This window comes from Prionailurus viverrinus, chromosome D2, assembly GCF_022837055.1.
Source record: "Prionailurus viverrinus isolate Anna chromosome D2, UM_Priviv_1.0, whole genome shotgun sequence".
In the NCBI taxonomy this organism is placed as follows: Eukaryota; Metazoa; Chordata; class Mammalia; order Carnivora; family Felidae; genus Prionailurus; species Prionailurus viverrinus.
This window is the reverse complement of record NC_062571.1, coordinates 82,102,700-82,128,541: the sequence shown is the minus strand read 5'-3', so window position 1 is coordinate 82,128,541 and position 25,842 is coordinate 82,102,700. Positions and strand designations below refer to the sequence as shown.

General features: G+C 49.1%; 1 protein-coding gene across 2 annotated transcripts in view; it reads left to right on the top strand.

The window, feature by feature from the left end:
• Positions 1–25,842, top strand: part of ADAM12 (ADAM metallopeptidase domain 12) — a 350,145-nt gene that overhangs the window by 299,939 nt on the left and 24,364 nt on the right. For both annotated transcript variants that reach the window (XM_047824703.1, XM_047824704.1), the window contains 7 exons: positions 12,082–12,190; positions 12,297–12,495; positions 15,153–15,230; positions 17,907–18,015; positions 20,852–20,987; positions 21,617–21,725; positions 23,732–23,911. In XM_047824703.1, the coding sequence (XP_047680659.1) occupies positions 12,082–12,190; positions 12,297–12,495; positions 15,153–15,230; positions 17,907–18,015; positions 20,852–20,987; positions 21,617–21,725; positions 23,732–23,911 (920 nt within the window). The remainder of the gene's footprint in view (positions 1–12,081; positions 12,191–12,296; positions 12,496–15,152; positions 15,231–17,906; positions 18,016–20,851; positions 20,988–21,616; positions 21,726–23,731; positions 23,912–25,842) is intronic.

The window sequence follows — 25,842 nt, the reverse complement described above, 5'->3', positions numbered from 1 at the left end:
CGCGTTCCTTGGCCCGTGGCCCCTCCTTCATCTTCGAGGGCGGCAGCACGCACGTATCTTCCAGGCTCTGTCTCTCTCTGGCTTCTCCTTCCTCGCTCACATCTTCTCCGAGTTTGACCCTCCTGCCTCCCTCTTTTAAGGGCCCCGTGATTACGTTGCACCTATTCAGACCATTCAAGAGACTCCCCACCCCCCCAAATCCTTAATCACATCTTCACAGTCCCTTTGCCACGTAAGGTCACATATTCACGAGTTCCGAGGATTAGAATGCGGGCCCCTTTGGGGGGCCCTTTTTCTGCCTGCCACAGGTGCTAAACAGACCCCTTACTAGCCAGGTGACCTTTGACAGGTCTACTCAACCTTTGTGCCTCATCCGTAACATGGGGCTTGTCAGATGCCTACCCTGTGGGTATGTCGTCGTCCTCTAACCCAGCCTGTTACCCATCGTATGTAAGGTGTCCCATGCAGTAGCATGCTAGATGCGTGGCTCCTAGTAAGTCCGAACTCTGCAAATGAGATGGGATGGAGCTCACAGGACGCTCACGGACTAGTGAGCAAGATTCTCTGAGTGCCGTGATGTGGTGAGGCATGGTCAAGAGAGGGCTCAACCCGGAGTGTGGTATGGAGCCAGCCAGGAAGGCGTCCTAGATGAGGTTGCCTTGGAGAAGTCGTTTGGCAGGAGTGGGAGGGGAAGGGTATTTCCTGCATACGAAATAGCAGCGGTCAAGGTGCAAAGGGGCCATCCCAGGGAACTTCAGGCAGTCCTGCTTGTCCAGAGCTTGGTCTGTGACCTGGAGAGCAGAGATCCTCATTTCTCACCCCGTTCTCTCATTTATTAAATATTCATCAATGTCCTGCTAGTCTAAGATGCTGACTCAAGAGCCCGAGTCTGCCAGAGTGACGTACTTCCCACAGTCCCTCTGCACTATCTCCTGGACCCGGAGTGGAGTCAGGATGTGACCGTCACAATCCCAGGGCGGGGGTGACTTCCTCAGCCAGGCCCCTGGCCAACTAGAGGGACCAGGCTGGGAACATTCTAATGCCGTGTTAACAGTGGTTGGTTTGAATCAGCTTTTCACCATTCAGAAAAGTAAAACTTACTGTCAAGGACACATTTGCCGTAGTTCGTTTCACCATGATTAGCAAATGCTTGGGGAGCTGAAGCATATTTGCATTAGGGTCATTTTAGGCTCCCCACGAGCCCCAGTAGCCCAGAGCTCCAGGATTCATTGAGCGTCTACTCCTGGCCTGTGCCACGCATACCCCAGTGACCCAACTGAACTGTGGAGCCATCCGGGAGTGTCCATTTACGCTCAGGAAGTCCATTACTCTCCAGACCTGGCTACCCAAACGCTGACCGGAGAAAGCCCTTCCTTCCAGCTAACTATTCCCTTTTGAAATGGACATTTCTTAAAGCAGCATCATATTTCAATAAATTCATCCTGCTTCCAAATCTTTCTACAAATAGAATGATAGAAAATTCAAAACATATGCCTCCAAACCCCAACTAGCAAAGTAAGATACTTTTCTTCTTCTGTTTTTTTTTTTTTTAGGTTTATTTATTTATTTTGAGAGAGACAGAGTGCAAGATGGGGGAGGGGCAGAGAGAGAGAGAGAGAGAGAGGGGCAGAGAGAGAGAACCCCAGGCAGCATCCGAACAGTCATGGCAGAGCCCCGACGTGGGCCTCAATGGGGGGCTCGAACTCCCCCACTGTGAGGTCATGACCTGAGCCGAGGTCAGATGCTTAACGGACTGAGCCACCCAGGTGCCCCCAATGTAAGATACTTCTAGAATACCTTTTGGGGTCTTTGTTCATTTGTCTCCTTTCCTAATTAACGTCGGTAATGTTCTCGTTGGCGAGGAGCTTAAATTCTTCCCTGTCCCCAATTTTTCTTCCACAAATGTTACATCTCAAGACTTTATATGTTGGTGTCAAACACAGAAATGTTATCTGCAGTTCAAACTGTAACTTGTATTTAGCTCACTTAGTCCAGTTTGGTCTTAATAGCCACAAAGATTTTCTGTCAATGTGAGATGACCTTTATTCCTTCTGAAATAAGCCGGATATTTTTCTTCAGGCCGAAAATTCACTTTTGCCAGTGTTGTTTATCTGAACCATGGTGACTGAAAGCGTGACTTGGAAATTAATCTTACAGATAACTGCACGTCGAGAGCCACAAACAATTTGCATCAGGGGAGTCCTGAAATACGTTAGTTTTATCTATTTTATCACTCACCAGAAAATAGCGTCGCTTGATTTATGCAGTGTGAGCTGGCCAGACAATTTTTATGGGCTGGTAAATATTCAGTGTTTATCTGCAAGGCTGGTTTAAATGAGTTTGCATTATGATGATACACCTGGAGCGGAACATTTGCTAATCGTCTACCACTCTGGTGACGAGCAACGGGAAGCGAGAGACGCTCTTGCCAAGAGTCCTAGCGTCCAAGGGTCGGGAAGGTCTCCCTTCTGTCCCGCTGCGTGAGAAAGCAATAAGATTTGTTCATTTGGGCTCCATTTTCCATTGAACGCAAAGGTCAATTTGGAGAAGAGAGGGGGAGAAATACGAGGGGACCAACAGGACCTTCAGTTGCTCATAAGAGTGCCTTTGTCTGTGGGTGGAGCAGTGAGCAGCAGGGGGCTGGGACAGTTAGTTGACAGGGAGGGAGGAGCCCATCCGCCCAAATGGCAGAAGATCATTTGCATAATAAAGTCATTTTAAGGAAGAGATTAGATCAAGTAAATTGTGGGCTTAATGCGAGATGTCATCATCTCCCTTTCAACAGGCATAATGACATTCAAACTTCCAAACTACAATCACGAATATAAGTTTTATCACTCTGAAGATAAGACTGGGAATTAAAACCCATCACTTTCTGTGTCATTGTAAACTACAGCATGATGTCAGAATTCCCTCTGAAAGGCTAAATTTTATCTCTTGATAATGGCAGAACCTCTAAGTGTTCCATTATTAAGAATTCAAAGGCTGTAGATGGATGTGATAGAGTGGCGATGAGAAAACAGTTGTCATTTTGCTTCTCAAGAGACAGACGTGAAGTCTCTTCGTGAAAACGGGAAGACAGATGTTTTTAAGCGTGGCAACTTTGAACCCAAACCTGTGCCTTTATAACCTCTTACCAGTGGGTAGAAGTCATTTGCACTTTTGAAATTACTGACCATTGTGGCTCTGAGAGAAATGCCGGACGGCCACTCGCACACAAAAGCCACGAGAGTCACTTGGCTGAGTCCTGGTCCGCTGTCGGAACTGGTCTCTGCTGGGTCTGCACACAGCCAGGGCGCGCGGGATGTTGCCTCTGGGGTTTGGGTCTTCCACTCTGCTGCTTTTAATGTTTTCTTTTAATGCAAGAGCTGTATCTGTTCCCAAGGTCAGCCCCGAGCCCCCTTTCCGGTTTTCCCGCCGATAAGCTTTCTTACTTCGCCTGTATTTGTAAGATGTCTGTCTTTTGATGACCTTAGATCTTCTTTCCCCGTCCGACCGCACAGTAATACTTCCTTTGATGTAAATGAGTAAGTGAAAATCCAGAGTCACAGAAAAGATAAGCCAGGAGGCCGCATCCGTTTACCCGAGATGCCTTGTTCGGCAGAAATCGTAATTGACTTCCTCTGGGGAAGGCAGTTGAGACATGATGTGCCTTCCCCAGATTGCTTTCCCTGTGGCTTTGCACTCCTTCTTCTTGGCACGCACCTGCTCTGTGCGGGCCTGAGGCACTGTCCCTGTCTGCTGGGTTTTTACAGTGGGAGGAAGGAGCCTTGGGACATCACAGGAGGCAAAAGAGCAAGCGCGGTGAATGCAAGGAGGGGACAGCCCCCACAGCACGGTTGAGAGAAGGAGGGCCGGGTCCAGCCTCACGGGAAGGTGGTGGTGGGAGAAGGCCTGGAAGGACACAGTCAGCAATGCGGAGGAACACAGCAGCCCGGGACCCTTCTGCAACGGGCTCCAGCGGCCAGGTTCCAAGGAAAACGCTGATTTACTTGGCTTTGGTCCATCATCCATCATTGACCCAATCTTCCGACCTGGGGGACGGAGCACTGTGGCCGGACTGGAGTCTCCTCCTGTGCTGTGGGCACAGGCTCTCCCACGCTGGAGACATTCCTCCCCAGGAGGGGTTTGGCCCCAGTGCAGCGGGCTGTGCTGGAAGGGGCGGTGCCGAGCAGTGCCCCGCCTCCAGCCGGAAGCTTGCGGGGCCCCGGAGGTGACGCAGAACCCCGCGCGGCCCCGCCTACAGCCTGAAATGGCAGGTGGGGCGGCGGCCGGGCATGTTATGATCTGAATCCAGTCCCAACTGCTTTTGTACTTCTGAAATAAGTTTCGGTCGTTTTAAACCTCTTGGCCTTTAAACCTCCGTGTTTCTCGTGCCACGATTTCTCATCCCAACGGTAGAGACCCCAGGGCAGGAAAGACCAGCCCAACTGGATGAGAACAAGCGTCGTTTTTGTTTTTTTGTTTTTGTTTTTTTAAGTTTGTTTTATTGATTTATTTTGAGAGAGAGCTAGAGAGAGAGCAAGCAGGGGAGGGGCAGAGAGAGAATCCCAAGAAGGCTCCACGCTGTCCGCACAAAGCCCGATACAGAGCTCGAACCCACCAACCGTGAGATGGTGACCTGAGCGGGAATCAAGAGTCAGACCCTTAACCGACTGAGCCACCCAGGCGCCCCAAGAACAAGCACTGGAAGCAGGGTTCTGCCCCATCCTCCAGGCACCATGTCCCCACCCAAATTAGAACAGCCATTTCTGAGCATTGACGAAAGCTGTCAGCCCCTAAGTGCTTGAGGAAGGAGAATGCCAAAGATCTTATCCGTGGAGGTTGACCAAGAAGTACACATGATCATGTGCTTTCTATTGATTCTCTAGACAAACAGATGAAGAGGCCACGTGACAAGGGATTGAGTATGGGTTCTGGTCTTTGATGTCACAGAGAGAGATCCATCCCATCCCCAAGTTCACATAGCTGATGAAAGCATGACCTAATTTTCTTCCACATGCGAGTTTTCTTTGCCACATTGTAGCAAGCCATGTCACTGACATGTCCCAGTGATGATACACCAGTGGTAAAGTGTGACATGGCATTTCTTGCTCCCTCAAGTTCTGGGTGAGCACTGAAATGAGTAAGTCTTGGATCTAGACCGTTATTGGTTTCCTGGGAAAAACAGAAAGTTAACTTTTAGAAAGCTGCATTTCTCAAGCCACTGGGCAGATTAATACCAGAGTAGAGCAAGCCCTACCCAGCTTTGCTTCTTTATGGACTGACTTCTGCCTGCAGCAGTTTTCAAGTTATCAGAGTCAGGGATTTTCATTTCTTTTCCTGAGTCAGTAGAGATTCACCAAAGAGACATAAAAATGTTTACTGACTCTCCCACCACTGCCCCCTTCTTGGAGGAAGACCCCCGCCCCAACTGGTGTGCTCAGACTCAAGGGCATGTCACCCAACTCCGTTCATTACCATTACCTGAGAATAAGCACGGGTGGCCAGTGTCCCGGCCTGTCAAGTTATTCCCTGAAAAAGATTTGGTGGAGATGCAGCCACGCCTGAGGATGGACAGATTATAGGAGTCATCTGGTGGTTCTGGAGAGAAAGGAACCGCAGGGAGAGGAGTGTGTTGCCAGTTACGTGGTTTCTAAGAGGGAGATTGCAGCTGAATAGAAGGACCGTGGGCTTCGGCATTGGATCCATGAGTCAAGTCCAGCTTTACCACTTCCCCAACATTATCATCTTCAGCGAGTTGCCAGAACACTGAGCCTTGGTGTTTAAATCGGTGAAACGGGGTACGTAGACCTTACAGGGGTGGCTGTAAGGATTAAAGATCCTGCGTGCCGGACCCAGCACAATACCCAATAGTGGGGGTACTCAACCGATGGTATGTTGGTGATCTAAAATATGTTCATTCATTTAAGATGTGTGTGCTGGTTTGTTTAAGGGCGAGGAAAGGAATTACAGGGAAGATGACCTTGGTTCCCAGAGTATAAAAATGACTCAGACCCAAATGTCTGTACTTGAGATCTCCTACTACCTCTTTCAAGGTGGTGCTTAGTGCCTGTGTGGTGAGGTGACGCTCTAGGGGCTCACCCAGCGCAGGTTGGGAGGGTGCCCAGAACGACCACAGGATTTGGAGCCATGGGGAGCTTCACTCCCTAAAATGAGTCAGGAGGGGAGAGGTGTAGGGAAGTTGAAGTCCTTGAGCTGCGACTAGAGTTGTTATTTAATATACAGAGTATGTACAAAACTTCCCAGTGTTTCAGATTCGGAGATTCTCTTCCCCCTCATGTCCCAAGGTAGGTTCAGAAATTACTTATCCCGTCATTCAACACTTTTCATTGGTTTCCTCTGATGTGCGAGGCACTGGGGACAATCCTCGGTGAAGGAGACAGATGTCAAGTCCCTATTGTTAGAACCATGAACTATTGCAAGTAAATAAGTGTCGCAAACCTGGCCAGGCACGAGGAGCTCTCTTTCTCCCTCACACATTCTCCCACTCTTAATGTCCAGGAGCCAGACTTCCCCTTCCCCGCGATCGATGGCTGTCCTTATTATAATTCAGTTTGACTGAGAGCCTGCCGTGTGTTGGGGCCTCACTGAGTCTCACAGCACCTCTGACTCAGGTGATGTACTTGTCCCCATGTTACCGGGTCTCTTGGTATGTAGGGTTGACACCAGATCAGCCTACGTTATTCTCAGGCCCAAGTCTCTTGCCCTTCCAACTCTGCAGCATGGCTGCTTAGAGAGACCAGAGAAGGCAGGCAGCCTTCCAAAAGCAATTGAAATTCGATAAACGGTCACTGTTTTTCTCGGATCCCATACATGCCCAGATTTAAAGCATGGTTTCCCCCCCAGAAATTATCCGTCAGAAAGCTTGGTTGACTACTGACCTATTCATGTCTCGATCATGTCTTTTGACTCTCACAGTCCTGTCGGAAAGGTACATCGGGCCTCGGGAGCCTCTATCAGTGCTGTTTAGGAGCCTGGTTGAGGCTGATGGACGAGATTGGGTTTATGAAAAGACCGGGACGTTTGTCGTATGTTTAATTACTGTTCCTAGGGTGTGACTTCATGGCTCCACCTTTTGTTGTTGTTGTTGTTGTTGTTGTTGTTCTGGTAAAGGATCCTTGAAAAGATCACTTTGACAAGCAACAGGATAAATGATCAGCTTCTGGAGATCCTGAGTATATACCCTCTGAGCAAATAGAAAAAAGTAAAATCAGAAGACTCACTGTTGGAGGAATGGGTACTTGAACCTAAGAATAAGATTTCCAGTGACAACATCACAACAGAGTAAAAAGGTCAGCATCAACATGAGCTAGAAATACAGAGGATGGGCTGCAGAAAACAGACTTTTTGTAATCACTTTATTGAGGTGTGGTTGACATACACGAAGCTGTAGGTATTTAATGTGTACAACTTGACGAGCTTGGAGATGAGTGTACATCCGTCACCACAATTGATGCCATAAACACATTCATCGCCTCTAAAAGGTCATACCTCTCTTCGTGCGTGTGCGTGTGTGTGTGTGTGTGTGTGTGTGTGTGTGTGTGCGTGCGTGTGTATGAGAGAGAGAACGAACACTTAGCATTAGGATCTACCCTCTTGGCAAAATTTTATATTAACTAGAGACTCTGCTGTATAGTAGATTTCTAGGACTAATTTTTCACAACGAAAACTTTGTACTCTTCGACTAATACCTCCTCACGTCTCCCCACACCTGCCCCCTGCCCCTGGCAACCACCATTCTACGCTCTGCTTCTGTCAGTTTGACTTATTAGATTCCACCTGTAAGTGAGATCACGCCGTGTTGGTCTTTCTGTGTCTGACTTCTTTCACTTAGCATTATGTCCTCCAGGTTTATCCAGGCTGTCTCAAAGGGCAGGATTTCCTTATTTTTTAAGGCTGAGTAATCTTCAGTTGTATGCATATACCACATTTTCTTTATCCATTCATCCATCAGCGGACACAGGTTGGTTCCATGTCTTGGCCATTGTGAATAATGTTGCAGTGAACATGGGAGTTTAGATAGTTCTTCAAGATCCTGATTTCGACTCCTCTGGATGTATACCTAGGAGCAGGACTACTGGCGATATGGTGGTTCTATTTTTAGTTGTTTGCGGAATTTGCACACTGTCTTCTGCAAAGGCTGTGTCTGTTTACATTCCTACGACGTAGGGTATAAGGGTATGGAGGTTCCCTTTTCTCAGCATCCTTGTCAACACTTGTTATCTTTCATGTTTTTAGTAACAGCCATCCTAACTGGTGCGAGGTGATAGCTCATTGTGGTTTTGACTTGTATTTTCCTGATAGTCAGTGATGTTGAGTGTCTTTTCCTGTAACTGTTGGCTATTTGCACGTCTTCTTTGAAGAAATGTCTATTCAGTTCCTTTGCCCATCTTTTAATCTGGTCATTTGGGATTGTTTTGCTACTGAGTTGTAGAAGTTCCCTATATGTTTTATATATTCACCTTTTGTCAGATGTATGGGTTGCAGATATCTTCTCCCATTCTGTAGGTCGTCTCACATTTTGTTGATTTTTTTTCCTTTACCATTCAGAAGCCTCTCAGTTTGATGTGGTCCCACTTTCCTTTTGCTTTTGTTGCCTGTGCTTTTTGGCATCCTGCCCAAGAGATCTTTGCCAAGACCCACGTCAGGAAGGTTTTCCTCTATGTTTTCTTCTTACCTTTTTATAGTTTCAAGTCTTACACTGAAGTCATTCCTCTGTTTTGAGTTCATTTTTGTGTCTGCTATTATTAGATAAGGGTCCCGTTTATTCTTTTGCATGTGTATGGCCAGTTTTCCCAGCGCCATGTATTAAAGAGACTGTCCTTACCCCGTTATGTATTCTTGGCACCTTGGTCAAAGATCAGTTGACCAAAGACCTTAAGGCCAAAGAGAAATGTAAACAAGCTGGGAGTATTGTTTCGCGATATAGGAGAGTAAAAGAAAAAAGTAATATCTCTTAATTACAATGTGACTTTTCAATATTTCTCATCAAGTTAACCGACAATATGTTCTATGACTCTTGACCCCATCATCCACGTTGCTCCAAATGTGCACACTCAAATTGGCCATCACCTTTCCTGTGCAATTTTCTCTTTGGGAAAGTGGCAGCTCTCCTTACGTGTGCGGTGGCTTCTATAGCCTCTCGTGATTTTACGGTCGTTGCGCTGACCAGACACCTGGTTTTCTAAGCCAGGCAGCCCATTGGCATTTGGGACGTTAAATCCCAAACCCACCCTCCCCTAGAAGACCCAGTTTTGTGTTCTGGGTCCAGATTCCCCAGCAGTGATCCGGTTCTCTCTTAGAAAATGTTTCATACTTGCTTAAATACCATTTGTATACCTTTGCTTGATTCCCTGTCCTATTTTACCCACTTTATTTGGTATTCATATATCTAACTTACCTCTTTGTTTTAAATCATTGTGGACACCCGTCTCTTTCTCTCTCTTCCTCCCTTTTTGTTCTTAACCTTCTGTACACCCCAGGCTAACCCTCATCCTTGTGACCCTGTTTACAAGCTCATGTGTCTGAAACTGCTCAGAGATCTGTTTATACACACACACATACAGCCATATATACATATAGAAATCTTTGGGGCACCTAGGTGGCTCAGTCGGTTAAGCAGCCGACTTCGGCTCAGGTCATGATCTCGTGGTCCGTGAGTTTGAGCCCCATCTCGGGCTCTGTCCTGACAGCTCAGAGCCTGGAGCCTGCTACCAGTTCTCTGTCTCCCTCTCTGTCTGCCCCTCTCCTGCTTGTTCTCTGTCTCGCTCTCTCTGTCTCTCTCTCTCTCTCAAAACTAATAAACATTTAAAAAAAATTTTAGTATGTGTAGAAATCTTTTTGCCCTATAAGGAAAACTAACTCATCAATTTACACATTCAAATTGCAACAGTGTTTGGTTTTTTGTTTTTGTTTTTGTTTTTGTTTTTAACGTGGCCGCATTTCTTAGGAGATAAGTTACTTAATAATAGTAAGAACGACAGAACCTATATAGCATCAAAACATCATCATGGCAGAGTGATATCAACCCTGCCTACCCAGTTCCAGGGGCTTAGCATCTGCTGCAAACTGCTGGTCTCCTGTATCCTGGTGTTCTGAGGCAGGGAGAGAAGAACAAAGCCATCGTATCATAACCTCATTTGATCGCCCTCTCCATACACGGCAGTAGCACTGAACCCCTTATCTACCTACGTCTGGGATCACCTGGGCTGCACGTGAGTGCGTATCATGGCTCTTGCCCTGTTACCCGTGTGCACCTGCCTGTCACTCCCCTCAGCAGTGTGGGGGAGAGGGGGTCTTCTTCTGCCCTGTGTCCTCAAGGCCCACGCAGGGCCCAGTGCCTGTGAGGCCTCGATACACCTGAGAGCACCGGAGGGGGCAGGCTGAGCCCTGCCCTCAGACGGCCCCACCGTCTGGCTTTAGGCAACATACGTAACCTCTTCAGTCCTGGTTTTCTTGTCCATAAAATGGGAAAATGAGACCTCCGTCTTAGGATCCCTGGTAGGATTGAGTTACGGAGTTCGGCTCCTGGTTCCCCCTCTCAGAGGAGGGACCGGTCTGCTTAGAACAACAGCCCCCTGGCCCCTCTCACTCTCCCGTTTCCTTCATCACGTTGCCCTCCCCTGGACTTCAGGCGCATTCATTTGTTTGCTTTTCTTTCTTCTTGCAATTTGAAAGCAAGCAGAAGTCTTGTCCTCATGGGGCCAACACTGTACCCCCAGTGCCTGGCAGATAGTAAGTACCGGATAAATCTGTACGATTGAAGTCTGCCACATGACGGGAGATGGGTGGATGGGTGGGTGGGTGGACGGACGGTTGGACGGACAGACGGACGGCTGGGTTGGTAGGCAGGTAGGATGGATGGGAGGGAAGAATGAAGGAGAGACAAAGCCAGACAGCCAAGTAGTAAGTAGATAGGGCCCACTGCATATATGCAGACAACCGTTGAGTTGTTGATATTTTAGACGACGGTTTTTCCCAGCTGCTTTGATTAATTAGATCCAGGTATTTTGATCAAAGCGCCATCAGAATAGGATTAATTTAAGTGCGAAGTATGGGCTCAATGCCGAGACTCATCCTTACCATCCCCCGACCTCCAGTAAGTAGATGAAAAAGAGGAAGAAGGAAGAAGGTGCGTAGCGGGCAGAGGCTGGGTATGTCAGTGGCGCAACCACACTGTGGGTGGAAGGGGGCCACTGGGGTGGGTGCTGTAAGAACAACAACGTGATGTGGTGGCTCAGCCGGTCAAAAGTCCAACTCGATTTCAGCTCAGGTCATGATCTCACCGTTCAGGAGATTGAGCCCCACGTCCAGCTCTGCGCCAACAGCATGGAGCCTGCTTGGGATTCTCTCTCCTCTCTCTCTCTCTCTCTCTCTCTCTCTCTCTCTCTCTCTCTCTCTCAACCCCCCCCCACTCCTGCCCCTCCCCCACATCCCCTCTCTCTCAAAATGAAGAAACTTTAAAAAAAAAAACAACAAAAAAAACAGGAACGTGATACTGTTGAGCCAGAGACCTTGCCTTGTTCCATGACAGAGAAGTGTGTCCAGTTCGGGATAATGCCTTTCAAAGGGAGTTTGGAGAGGCCGCTCCACACGGTTTTTGAAAAACAGAGAATGGGAAAATGGGCGTTTCCTCCGGTAGCTTCCTGTGGAGGTCCACGTCTGAACCCAGTGTTGATCGCAGCTATTGCGAGGGTCGTTGTTTCTTTGCTTTGTTTTGTTGGGTTTTAATGAGATGCTAATCACGTCTGCTCTTGGCTGATGAAAAGGAATCAGCTACAGGTTAAAGAAAGAGACATGTTTAGGGGCGCCTGGGTGGCTCAGTCAGGTAAGCATCCGACTCTCGGTTTTGGCTCAGGTCATGTTCTCGCAGTTTCGCGGGTTTGAGCCCCGCGTCAGGCTCTGTGCTGACAGCGGGGAGCCTGCTTGGGATTCTCTCTCCCCCCACCCCGTCTCTCTCTGCCCCTCCCCCACTCACGCTGTCTCTGTTTCTCTGAAAATAAATAAATTTGTAAAAATCAAAAAATAAAAGAGACGTTTCTAGAAATAACATCTTCTGCTTCTTTGCTTCTGTTTCAGGTGCTAAACCGGCCCCTGGGATCTGCTTTGAGAGAGTCAACTCCGCAGGGGACCCTTACGGCAACTGTGGCAAAGACTTCAAGAGTTCCTTTGCCAAGTGCGAGATGAGGTACGGAAGCTGCGGCCGGACCACGCCATCACTCTGAACTTCCTCCATCGCCAAGGGCTGCTCCCAAACTTTCCCTCTTTGGGACTCTCTGTTCTTGCCCTTCCAGAGATGCTAAATGCGGGAAAATCCAGTGTCAAGGAGGCGCCAGCCGGCCCGTCATCGGTACCAATGCCGTTTCCATCGAAACAAATATCCCGCTGCAGGAAGGAGGGCGGATTCTGTGCCGTGGGACCCACGTGTACTTGGGCAATGACATGCCGGACCCCGGGCTTGTGCTTGCAGGCACAAAGTGTGCGGACGGAAAAGTAAGACACCGGGGCTCTCTTGCATCGTAAATATAAGTCTGGAGGGGGGCCTGTTGAGAAGTGTCCTGTCCAGGAACCCACTTAGGAGGTTGGTTTGTTTTCCTAAATCCACACTCCTTCCTGCAACTTTGTCTCTGGCATCCAGTTCTGTGCACCCAGAAGGAAACGTTAATAAATCCTGGATCCTGGCCAGACCATGGAGATGCAGATTTGGGAAAATCAAGCCTGGTTTCTCAGCCTTTAGGTGTGAAGAAGTCATTTCTGCACTCTGGGTGTCATGAGTATTTCCAGCCAGGAAATTACTTTGGAAGGAAATGCAGTCGCGTATTACGTTGTTTTTGGAAACGTGGGTTTGGTTTCTGGCACAGCGAGGGCTTGTTCTCACCTGGACAGAACGGGAAGTCACATGTATTTTCAGAGACCCCCAACGAGAGACTAGGAGAGGGGAAGAGATAGGATCAGCTTGAAGCCAAAGAGAGTTCTTTCAGAGACCAAGGGGAAGGTAGACTGAGATATCTGGGGGGTTAGAAATAAAGTCAAAAATGAAAAAAAACAGTGAAATTGAGATTTTAACATGCTGCCATGTTGATTTTTCTCACCAAACTTTCTCATCAGGCTAAATGAAAGCAAGTTAATACAGCCTGGTAGGAAAGGAGATTAATCAACCCCCACAAGTTTTTTTTTGTTTTTTGTTTTTTTTTTTTTTCTTTTTTTTTTAAGTTATTTTTTTTTAATTTTTTTAACGTTTTTATTTATTTTTGAGACAGAGAGAGACAGAGCATGAAGGGGGGAGGGGCAGAGAGAGAAGGAGACACAGAATCGGAAGCAGGCTCCAGGCCCTGAGCCATCAGCCCAGAGCCTGACGCGGGGCTCGAACTCACGGACCGTGAGATCGTGACCTGAGCTGAAGTCGGACGCTTAACCGACTGCGCCACCCAGGCGCCCCAACCCCCACAAGTTTTTTAAGGGACCATGGGGAAGGGGAAGGAAAAAAAAAAGTTAGGGAGAGAGCCAAACCATAAGAGTCTCTTAAAAACTGAGAATAAACTGAAGGTTGATGGGGGGGGGGGGGGTGGGAGGGAGGGGAGGGCGGGTGATGGGCATTGAGGAGGGCACCTGTTGGGATGAGCACTGGGTGTTGTATGGAAACCAATTTGACAATAAATTTCATATTAAAAAAATTTTTTTAATAATAAAATGAAAATAACAAAAATATGAAATAAAAAGGATCCCATCTTCAAAATGATGATGAAATGAACTCACTCACACAGAGGCCACATAGTAGAATAGAAAGATATGGATTCAGCCCCTTGAGCAGAGTCCCTAGGGCAAGAATTCTGTGTACTCACCCCCTTTCCGCCATCTACTCTGACCCATAAGTGCTTCATCTCTAAGGAAATGGGATGATCCAGGAAACACAACGTACATTCCAGGGTCTCCTTAACCACACACGTTAGCTTATATTCTGGCCTTGACCCTGGATAGGATCAAGTTGATTTTTGAAACTGTAGCCTGAACAGCCCGAGCCAGGTGCATCTGAACCCTGGAATTCCAAGGACTCAATTCCTCAATGAGTGTTTTTCTCCATGTACAAGAATAAATGTGTTTTGCTCTTTATTTCTGCAGAACACGGGTTCTTTGAAAGCCACGCTTGCCTTTGCTCATGGGTTGGGAGGAGATTTTGACCAGGGTCCTGCTGTGTCCTTTGTAACCTCAGACGATTTCTTGTCTCGGCTGGAATGTGACCGTCCCCTTGGCCAGGTTTCCCACCAGCCTTTGGAGCTGCTTAAAGCTGGCACTTTTGTCAAAGGGTGTCGCTTGAGTGCCTTCCACAAGCTGTTGGGGTCAGATGGTGAACTTCCCATAGGAAGGCTGTGCTTGATTAAATATGCTTCTGGAATCTAAAACTTAGACTTCTCTTCCTCTGACTCCACCAATTTGTAACATCTTATGGGAGATAAAGGGCCTGCTCCTTTGAGTCTGGTGTATATTATGCACCTTTAAAATGAGACTAAACTCTTGCAACCAACCCAGTGTCATTCAGCAAATTACTGCCTCTGCAAAGTTTAATAAACACAAGGGAACTGCCTGTTTTCCTCTGCTGAGCATTTCTGTTGATGGTTTATGTCATCGATGATAGTACCTGTCAGTCAGTAATTTGGAAAAGTTCCCATATTTCGATATCGCCTTCAAAAGGTCCTTGGACCTTGGATTTCTTGGAGTCTCTGAGTCTGCACAGGCCCTAGGTTAAGGGCTGGTGCATTTCTCCCGTCCTGTATCTTTCAACGGAAGGGGCCATTGAGGGGGAGGGGAGGCGACAGACGCTGTAATTCACACGTCTCACTGCAAGCCCTAAACAAAAACCCTGAGAAAATCAGTTATCGTAATCTCATAATTGACTGAAACCGTATGAAAGTGCCACGCTGACCCTGAGTCACGTTGACCTGAGTCTTGAAACGTGCTGAGTTTGGAGGCAGGCATCAGACTCCAGGTCAGAGTCAAATGGAAAGCCCGTCCTTGTGCTACAGCCGTGTTCACTGAAAGGAGAGGGTCTTCCGCGAGCTTTCCTTCTCTTCTCTTTTTAAATCACTGATGCGTGCCTGTGCATGTAATCGGAAAAGGGCTGAGAAATTTACCGTGTTTTTCTCCTCCTGCAGATCTGCCTCAATCGTCGATGTCAAAACATAAGTGTCTTCGGCGTTCATGAATGTGCCAAGCAGTGCCACAGCAGAGGGGTGAGTGGGCTGAACTGCCTTTTTATAGCCAGTCCACATTAAGCACTCAGTCATTCATTTTAAAGGACTCTGCAATCCCTATTTTTTTAACTTCTAAGAAATACAGCAGTCACCTCAATCTTGTCTTCTAAAGATACTAATTTTCTTTGCCCTTTACATAGCATAAGAAATGTGACTTTTATTTAACAAAGAGAATCAGACTGAGCAGTAATGATCTTTTAAATGAACATCCTGTGATTTTTTTTTAAAAAAAGACTTTGTCATCTTCAAAGTGATTTTAAAACTAACCGTCCTTCGTGAAGGATTTTGCTTTAACGTTTCAAGCAGAGCTGTCCTCCTTTCCACCACGATTCAGAATATGTGTCTGAACTGAAATACTTCCAGAAGGAATTAAGACCAAGAAGACAGAACATACTGACCACATGTTCTTGAAATCACGTACAGTGTGCATTTCAACTCAAGAAGGCTGTTAGTTCAGCTCAGAGAGTTTTTTAGGAGAGAAGAGGACGCTAATTGTTTCAAACGTAATTTATTTTTCCTGATGGGCTTAATTATTTCCCAGGGAACCCTATTAATCTTGATTAGCCACGCCAGTGGTTCATTTGTTTTTCTGAAACCTTTTCTGCAGAAATCATGCTCCCAGTTCTATTTTTAAAACTTGCACACACTCGCCAGTGATCCTAACACAGAATTATGGGGGTTTTCGTGAAATTACTATTGCGTTGGAACCGGAAAGGATCGTGATGCCATCTCAGATGGGTTTGCTGACTGTCAGTGTAAAAGGAAGTCCTTTTATGTCTTCGTGGGATCAGAGATTTCTTTCTAATGGCTGTGAGAGATGATCTGGTACAGCCTTGTTATCTTACATGACCATGTACTTACAAGCTTACATGACCAGTTCGTAGTAATGCCAGGGTGGGGTCCCTGGACTCCTCGCTTCGCAACAGCCCTGGGGGCCCATCCATCTGGAGAGGAAAGGCCCATATTTTCTGGGTAGGCGGAGTAGCCGCCATGACTTGGTGACGAATAACTTGACTACGGTCCTTCCCCTAGTGAGGCCAGGCTCACCAGCAGCGCCTCCCAGTGGGGTGTCCCGGTTGCAGTCTCTCTACCACAAGCTGCAAACAGGGCACACGACTCTGGTGTGCGTTGGGAGACTGTGCGAAACGGTGTGGCCAGGACGGTGCCTGAATCCTGGTGGGTGTTCCGTCAGCAGCGGCATCGCTGAGGAACAGGCGAGACTCGGTAATCTCTGCTCGGACCTGGCACAGGCCGTGCCCCTCAGTGGTTAATTCTGCGTGGCTTCAGCTTATCAGGAATATACTTTCCAGCTTCTCGTGGGTTATCTTGACTGTCGGTCTTATTTTAAGCAATTGGGGCAGGTGGTTGATTCATCACAAAAAAAAAAAAAAAATCAGTGCAAAGCAGGAAAACATTAAAAATAAGACATACACTGCAAGCATTTTATTTTTGCCTTAAAATATTAAAGTATGCACTTGGCCCCTCCAGCAGTGTTTTGATGCAGGACTGAGGCCTTCGGGGCGTGTGCACCCCAGTAGCTCCGCACTGACCTCCTTCTATAAACCACCCAAAGCGCATCATCTACGACGTAAAGTCTGTTTCCCTAAGCGGAAGAGAAACTCGGACCCTCAGAGGCCATCTGAGCTCAGAACCCTTCCGGCCTGCGCCGTGATTCCCAGCCGTTCCCAATTGTCCCACCCGTTCCAAACTGGTCAGAAATTCTTTGTAGCCCCTTGCCTGTATCCCGTGTTCCCAAAGCATGCACTCCAAGTCTCTAGAAATAGTATCCTCTTGGGTTCGTGCTCCTATTCCGCGGGTTCATGCAGTGGCTCGGTGAGTTCCATGTGTGATAGCAGCAAGTCGAACAGCCAGGGTGGGTTGGGGACCAGCCTCCATCGGTCACCCTTGCTAACCAGGAGAGCCGGAGCTGGCTCCTCCCTGGAGTGCTCTGGTCTCCAAGCTAGGCTACTCGTTCAGGGGCCCCCCACCCAGAGCAACGCCCGCCCTCCTGCTTTCTCGGGCACCCCTTTCCCGACGGGCGAGGGCCACCCTCTCATGTCACGAGGACACCAGCTTTTGGTAGACCGTGCCCAGTGCTCATTCACGGCCGGGCGCCAAGGAGGGGCCGCTGGGAGCCTGCGAGAGGGAGGTGGGCGTTTCGGGCACGAGATGTCCAAGCAGGTCACCAGCCTCTCTGAGCCTGCTGTCCGAAGGCAGCGGGGCTGTGCCCAAGAGCTCAGATTCCGCACCCCTGCAGCAGGGTCACTCCTCACCACAGAGGGGGCTCCTCATCATGGTCAGATGGGGAGGAGGGGGGAGTGCTGCACTGCAAAAGAGGGGCACAGCAATTGACTGAGAAGGAAAGGGGTGGACGTAGCGGATGAACCCCAATAACCTCCATCCTCCCCCTACCAGGCAGGTCATGTTTTATCTGCAGCCTCGGACTCTGGTCTCACCTGTGCTGCGTTTGGGGTTTAGGCTCGCAGCGACATTTCTGCCCCCGGCTGTATCGGGGCTGATGGGGACTCTGACCACAGGGCCTTTGCTTCGGTGCAGCAGCCGATCAGGGCTCAGAGACTGACCGCCGCCCCGTGTGCCGGGTGGGTCCTAATGCTGCTTCCCTCTTGCTGTCCTTCTCCCCTGCTGCCCGGACAGGTGTGTAACAACAGGAAGAACTGCCACTGCGAGGCCCACTGGGCGCCTCCCTTCTGTGACAAGTTTGGCTTTGGGGGAAGCACAGACAGCGGCCCCATCCGGCAGGCAGGTGAGTGGGGCCAGGGCGTCCCTGGGAGTGGGCGCTGAGCCAGTGGAGAGGGGGGGCAGTGGAAAGCCAGGCGGGGATCCTCCCGACTGAGACGGAAGGGCTTGGTCAAGGCCAGCCTCTCCCTCCCAAGAGAGATGTGAAGGGGCCAAGCGGTGTGGAGAAGACTGTCCCTTAAAGCCCTTCCTAGAGAGACGCCTCCTCTCAGTGAAGGCTAACGGTCCCCGGTCCCCAGTCCCCGCAGCAGCAGTAGTAAAAGCAACCGCTTCTATTTATTGAGTTGTCAGGGGCAAGCCCGGGAGCGGGGCGTTTTACATGCATGACCTCCTCGAATCCCTGCCTGACCCTGAGGGCAGAGTTCACATAAAGGACTTGAGGCTCAGGGGAGTCACTCACCCGCAGTCACTTACCCAGCGTCACACAGCTATCACAGAGACCACGTCCGTCTCCCCCTTAAAAAGTTCATCGCAGCCGTGCTCGACGCCCCAGTTCTTTTCTCCCCGGATGACCTTGGGAAATGGCCTTCGGGGCATTGCTGTTTGTCTGAGCACTTGTCAGGCAGTGAAGAGGCAAGTCTGAATGGTGTCCTTTGTGACGAGAAAGGAACCGGGGGTCCACAGGGCCCGCACCCCCCGAGCCCACTTGTGCTGACACCTCAGGGCTCGTCTGAGCCCCAGGCCCCCCCAGATGGTGGCCGATGCGGCGAAAGCGGACGTCACATGTCCTCAAGTCCTGCTGTGACCGGCAGTGGTGTCACCGTAGTCCCCCGGACGACAGACAGGACCGTGCGCTGCAGCCTGGGCAGCCAGTGCGGTGCTCGCCGTCGGCACATCTGTGGGGACGGTGTCGCAAGGAGGGGCCGTGAGTTCCTGTCCTCCTTCGGCTTAAAAATGGGTGTGTCTCCGGCCCTACAGCAGCTACAGAAAGGCCCGGAAAGTCTTCGCCTCCAGTGAGCATCCCTCCCAGGGGCAGGAAACCGGGGCCCGGCCCCGCATCCCCGGCCCTCGCTGAACCTCTCCGCCCTGACCGCGGCGTTCCGGCTGCCCCGCGTCCACGTTCTAACGTGGCGTTGACGTGTGTCGTGCAAAACCAGCGGGGTGCCAGTCTTCTCATCCGACGGGACACTGCCCCCCACCCCACGGCAGGCCAGCGGATGGCACCCGGAGGGGGTTGCAGAGGACGGGCCGGAACGTTCTGGGTCTGTCTGCAGTGTCAACACGCACGACCCGTGGGTCTCGGGTCTGGGGGTTTCACGAAAGCTGGGGGTTCACGGCCGTCCGCTCTTCCCCGTGGCAAGTAAGCAAACCTCAACGATCCATCGGCACGGGTGGGGCGGTGAGTCCGCCCACTGCCGCCGTCCCTTCATGAAAGGACACCTAAACACCCAGCCCAGAGGCAGGTGCGGGGCGCTGTGTCCCAGGCCTCCCTGCCCCCACGGCCCACCAGCCTGCCGTGGCCCGGTGTTCACGTGGCAAGTGCTTCCGGGATACCTGCCATGCACCTGCCGCTCTTCCGGGGTCCAGCGTGGCCTGGCGAGCGCCGCGAGGGGCAGGGGGACCGTGGGACTCAGGGCCGACGCGGGGAGACGCGGGAGGCGGCCGCGAGGACACAGTGCTTGCACTGGATGAGGGGACTGGGGCGGGGGGAGGGGGTGGGGGCGGCGGGGGAGGGCCTGGGCAGGGGACGTCACCGGTGCAGCCATCACCAGCAGCCTCAGGCGACTGTGGCCTGCTGTGGGAAGCACATCCTGACTGTCGCTGGTGGGGACACAGGGACGAACGAACCCACATCTGCGGCTCTCAAGGAAGCCACAGAGCAGTGGGAGTGGCAAGCGACTGTCGCAGGTCCCGACTGCTCTCCACACTGGCAGGCCGAGCCCTCTCCAGGCAGCCCCCGACACGGCTGTGCTCAGAAACCAGCCTCAAAGTCTGGTTTTTCCTTCTCTCCCGCACCCTCCAGGGACCTCGGGGTCTTTGTACTGAACAAAATGGGAGCCAATCACAGAAAGGGGGATGTTTCCTTAGAGAAAATAAGCAGCCACTCCCGGAGAGAGAGAGAGGGTTGCCTCCAAACGCTGTATTTCGAGGCTCTAGCGAACATCACAAACAAAAATCTAACAAAACCAAACCTGTGGGCGTTTCCTTTCAGCGAGGAGTTTGGGTGAGGTTTGTGTTTTCTTATTTATTTAGTCACTTAGTTAGTTGTGAGAGAGAGAGACAGCGAGAGAGGGGGACAGAGGATCCAAGCGGGCTCTGCGTTGTCAGCACAGAGCCCGACGCGGGCCTCAAACTCACAAACTGTGAGATCGCGACCTGAGCCGAAGTCGGATGCTTGGCCGACTGAGCCACCCAGGCGCCTCTTGTCTTCACCTTCTAGCTTGACAACGTCCTGAAATAAAGTCTTGGTGTAAAAACAAAAAATAAAAGGAAACAAAACAAAAACACAGACTTCAGCACTAAGGAATGAGAGAAGAAGAGAGCCCGGAGGGGCACATTTGTGATGGGGGCTGGGAAGGTCACGGTTGGGGACGTGCGGGCTCCCTGCCACCCCTCTGGGGCCCCCATCCCTGCCGGGGGCGGGCGGGGCTGTGTGACCAGGGCTGCGGTCCCACCTGCCAGGCTAGGCTCCTGTTGTCAGAAATGAACGAGGGCGACACGGACAGAACCTCAGGCATGACCTTTGAAGTAAGACTAATTTATCAGCACATCATTCAGGGACTCACTCCGATGCTGTGCCTTCCTTCAAAGCTCGCGTTGCCGTAAATGTCACGATCTGACAATTCCCATATCTCATTCTCCCTGCCTCTTTCCCTGAGTGCAATCAATGCGTTTTGTTTCAGACAACCAAGGTTTGACCATAGGAGTCCTGGTGACGATCCTGTGTCTTCTCGCTGCTGGATTTGTAGTTTATCTGAAAAGGAAGACGCTAATACGCCTGCTGTTTACAGATAAAAAAACCACCATCGAAAAGCTAAGGTATCTTGGCAATGGGTCCTCTTTTCCAGAAATGGCATTTGAAAGAACATGGAACCAACCTTCTTTGCACTCTGTTTTCCTTAGCAAAGAAGAGGTCAGATGTTCAGATAGTGAAACTGTTGTTTAGGGTTTTTTTTTAAATCTCTGCCAGACCAGCTGCCTCCCTTCCTTTGCCTTCATGATTTGCTGCTTTTTATATAAATAAGCAGGGTGTTAATGAGTCCCGCTGTATTGTTTCCCACCCTTACCTCAGTAATTTTTACAAGACGTGGGATGTTAAAATATTTTCATCAGCCGGGGTAGCTTTTGACCCAAATATATTCAAAGGCATTATTGCTGAAATGCCAGCTTTCTATAAAATGTCTCCCAGGTGTCACAAAGCCACGTATGTGCGGATTGCAAGAACTAATTTAACAGAATAGTGGCTTTGGGGGACGGGGGGTGGGGGGCGGGGATCGATATTTATTTTTTAATCCTGCGAGAACGTTTAGATGATTTGTCCTTTGCGTGTTTTCCACACTGAGTTAAAGTAAGTAAGTTGTTTTTTGAGACTGGGAACCAAATAGAAAAATAGTTAAGTCAACCCAGGGAGAAAAGCTCTGGTTTACGCTTAACGGGACTGCTCACAGGTGTGTGCGCCCTTCTCGGCCGTCGCGCGGCTCGAACCCTGGCCAGGCTCACCTCAGCCACCTCAGCAAAGGCCTGATGAGGAAGCCACCACATTCCAACATGTCGAAGGTAAGTTGTAAACAGACATGAGAGGTCGGTGTACACAGCGAGAGACCTGTATCTCAGTGTGTTTCAACAAGAGCTTGAGCGGGAATCAATCCCAGAGAATCTATAGATAGATCGGCAGCGGGAACAGTTCCCTGAAATGCAGTGTGCACACACTGAGTTCCACAAAAGCTTGGTGAGGTGATGGTCAAGGGCCGGAAGGAGGCCCGCTGTGCCCCATGGATGTCCCACTCGATCCTTTAGGGGCAGGGTCCCCTGTGTGATGTGTGTGCCACATTGTGAGCCATGGTCCGTCCAATCGCCCAGACGAGCCCACCGGGTCTGCCTCCCAAGGAGGTTCCCAGTCTTCCTCTTTCTGGGTCCTCCTCTTCCTACGGTTTCAGATGCCGCTGGGGAGGTTTGGGTGAACTTCTTTGGCCCTGTACCTCCCGGTGCATTTCTAGGAGTTATGCTGAGCCTGTGGACAGACCCCTTTTGCTCCAGCTCTGGGCTGTGGACACCCTGTCGACCCTCTGGTTTCAAAGAACCGGCTCCTTAACCCAGAGTACCCGCCGGCTCCCTCATGAATTACCACCAGACTTCATTCCAATATTTAGTTTTCCCATCAAGTATTTCTGATGACAAATGATTTTAAAAATTAACATCACGGTGGGGCACCCGGGTGGCTCGGTTGAGCGTCGGACTTTGGCTCAGGTCACTATCTCGCAGTCTGTGAGTTCGAGCCCCGCGTTGGGCTCTGTGCTGATGCCTCGGAGCCTGGAGCCTGCTTCGGATTCTGTGTCTCCCTCTCTCTCTGCCCCTCCCCTGCTCATGCTCTGTCTGTCTGTCTCTCTCTCTCTCTGCCAAAAATAAACGTTAAAAAAATTTATTTTTAATTAACGTCACGCATTCAGTAAGCCATAAATAAACTATCTTATCTCCCACGTCTTACCTGATCTACAAGTGTGGAGGATTGGGCTCCAAAGAGGAGGCTGTCATTCCTAACAGGCTTTACCACCTCTCAGCCCCAAATGTGGGACTTGAGCAAGAACAGTTAGCTTTACCCGAGAGAGCCAAAAAAGCGGCTTAATTTTGAGGAGCCAAAAATAGGAAACGACCCAAATTTCCATCAACAGGTAAAAGGATAAACAAACTTTGGTATATTTACACAATGGAATGCTATTCAGCAGTAAGAAAGAGCAGACTATTAATATACACAACATGAATCTCAAGATAATTATGCCAAGTAAAAGAAGCCTGACAAAGAGTACCTACCCTCTAACTCCATTTGTAAGACATTCTAGAAAATGCAAACTATTTTATGAGGACAGAAAGCATATCAGTAGTTGCAAGGGAGGGCAGCGGGGGACGGGGGACGGCTTTACGCTCACTATTCTGCACATCGTGATGGTTTCATCGGTGTGGACACGTGTCACAGTTTTCCACGCTGTCCGGTTTCAGTATGTGCCGTTAGCCCTATGTCCATGGATCCTTTAAAAAGCCGTTTTTTAAAACGAGAGAAAGGAAGAAAAGAGGCGGGGCCTGAGGCACACGGCCCACACTGCATCTGCTCGGGTCTGCCCTGAAAGCAGGGGCACCGTGTACGACATGATGCTCCAGGTGTGGGCCCCTCGCCTCAGCTTCCAGACGCTTCCATCCTCCTTGCCGGGGGCTTCCTCGGTTCTCCCTGAGCTTTGAAGGCATCCTTACGCCTCGCTGAACAACTCCTTCATCACTTCCAAGAGATCTGGTGTGTGTCCTCAAACTCATTGGCGCCTCGTTAGTTGCCTTGTGCCTGTCTGTTAATGAATGAAACCAGTTTTTACAGTTCACGCAGAAATCGATCCTGCTAGTCCACACTGGGGAGGAGGAGTGCTTCTGGTACAATTGTGAAGTTTAAACAAATGATGATAGACTCCCTCTCGTGCAGCGGCACCGCCGGCCCCTTCAGCTATAGCGGACCAGTCAGCCCCCCTGTCTCCTAAGGAGGCGAGACCCGTGACACCATGGCTTTTGCTCCGTCCCTGCAGGACAACGCCAGGAGGTGGCCACAGTGTCAGAATCTTGACATCAGCGGACCCCTCAGAGCCCTCGACGCCCCTCCGCCCAGTTCGCCTCAGCGAGTGCTCCCGCCTCTCCAGAAGGCTCCCCGTGCGCCCCTCGTCCCCGCCAGACCCCTGCCGGCCAACCCTGCTCTTCGGCAGGCCCAGGTATGCCTTCCGCCGCTGCTGTGATGGATGCCATTCGAATCCAGACCCTGCCACTTGCCCACGTCTAGTTGCTTAACTTGCCGGGGCCCTTATGAATCAGAAATAATTCAGCTCCTCAGATGGTTGAGAGATAAAGCATTTAGTGCTTGATACATAGACATGATGCAACACGTACTTGTTTCCTTAGAATATTTTTCTGTTCAGAACGGTAAGGGTCCCCGTGCAACTTACCACCTACACCGTGACGCTTTTGAGAATGGCGGGGCCACTGCTAATAGCGAGGCCTGGACAATGAAATGAAGATGGTCACTTTAGGAATATTAATGGGCATCCCTTCTTACCCTTTTTCATTTTCTTTTGTTTTTTAAGTTTATTTATTCATTTAGAGAGAGAGGAGTGGGAGATTGTGAGCAGGGAAGGGACAGAGAGAGGGGGAGAGAGAATCGCAAGCAGGCTCCGCATGGACAGCACGGGGCTCGATCTCACGAACCATGAGATCATAATCTAAGTCGAAATCAAGAGTCAGTCATTTAACCAACGGAGCCACCCAGGTGCCCCCCATGTTTCATTTTCAAAACTATTTGCAAGAATTCACCCACTGAGTTTCTCCATACCAGATGCAGCATGGTATTAGACCCTCTATATATCAACTCATTTTTATGCTGTTTCGGAAGTAACAGTTTCTGTTTGTTAGAACCATGAATAAGACATCATTTAACAATAGAAAACTCGAGGGGGAACAGGTAGTAAAAACAAGCAAATGAAAAACACAGAGAAATAATCCCTGGCAAGTTTTTGCTATCATCATACTGCTATGATTTCTGTACTGAACTATGATGTGTATTTTGACATAATTTACATTGTGCTCTGTGCACAGTGCTTTATATACTACTTTTTTGCCTTAAAATCGTTCCTATTTGCCATGGCATTAAAAATTCTTAGAAATGTTATTTGGACCATAGCACTCTACATGTATAAAGAATACTTTTTTTTTTTAAGCACTTGCCGATTAGTGGGCAATTTTGGACATCTCTAAGTTCTGCTGTGATAAATCGCTCTGTTGTGAAGGTCTAGACAGATAAATTTGGGAAACTGTAATTATTCCTTTAGGAGAGATTCCTAAAAGTGAAAATGTTGGGTGGAAAAATGCTATAACCCTTTTAAGCCTCTTAATACAGAAACTAAATATTTTTTCAGGACTACTCTTGTATATTTATGTTTCCACATTATTACAGAGACCACGACTTTGCTAGTTCTAAGTATTACCATTTCAAAGCTTTGCCAATTTGATATAAAAAAAATCTCTTTTTTTTTCTGTCTAGTGGTTCCATCACTTACTGAAAGGGGATATTAACATTTTCAACTATAAACGTGTCTCTTCTCAGGCTATCAGTTTTTCCTTCATGTATTTTGAACTTCTGGTGTTTGTGGTAGACACAATTAGAATTGTGTTTTCTTGGTGAATGGACCCTTTTATCATTATGTCATGTCCCTCTTTAGTTCTGGCAATTACCTTTGTTCCAAAATCTCCTTTATCTCATACTAATATATCCACTTCAGTTTTCTTTTGATTCGTGTTTGCAAGGTTTATCTTTTCCTACCTTTCTACTCTTAATGTACCTGTGTCATCTTATTGGAAATGAGTTTCTCAGAGACCGCATGCAGTTGGGTCATCCATTCCATCAGTCACTGCCTTTTAACAGATGTCTAGATCATTTACTTTTAATGCAATCATTGATGTTAGAATTTGTCTACCACTTTCATATTGTTCCCTCTGATTTTTGTTTATTGTGCTCCACTTCCCTGAACTCCTATGGATTAGTGGAACATTTTTTAGTATTCTGTGCTGATTTTTCTCTAGTTTTCTTTGAGATTTGTCTTCGTATAGTTTTCTCTACACTTGCCGGAAAGCAGGATTCTCAACCTCGGCA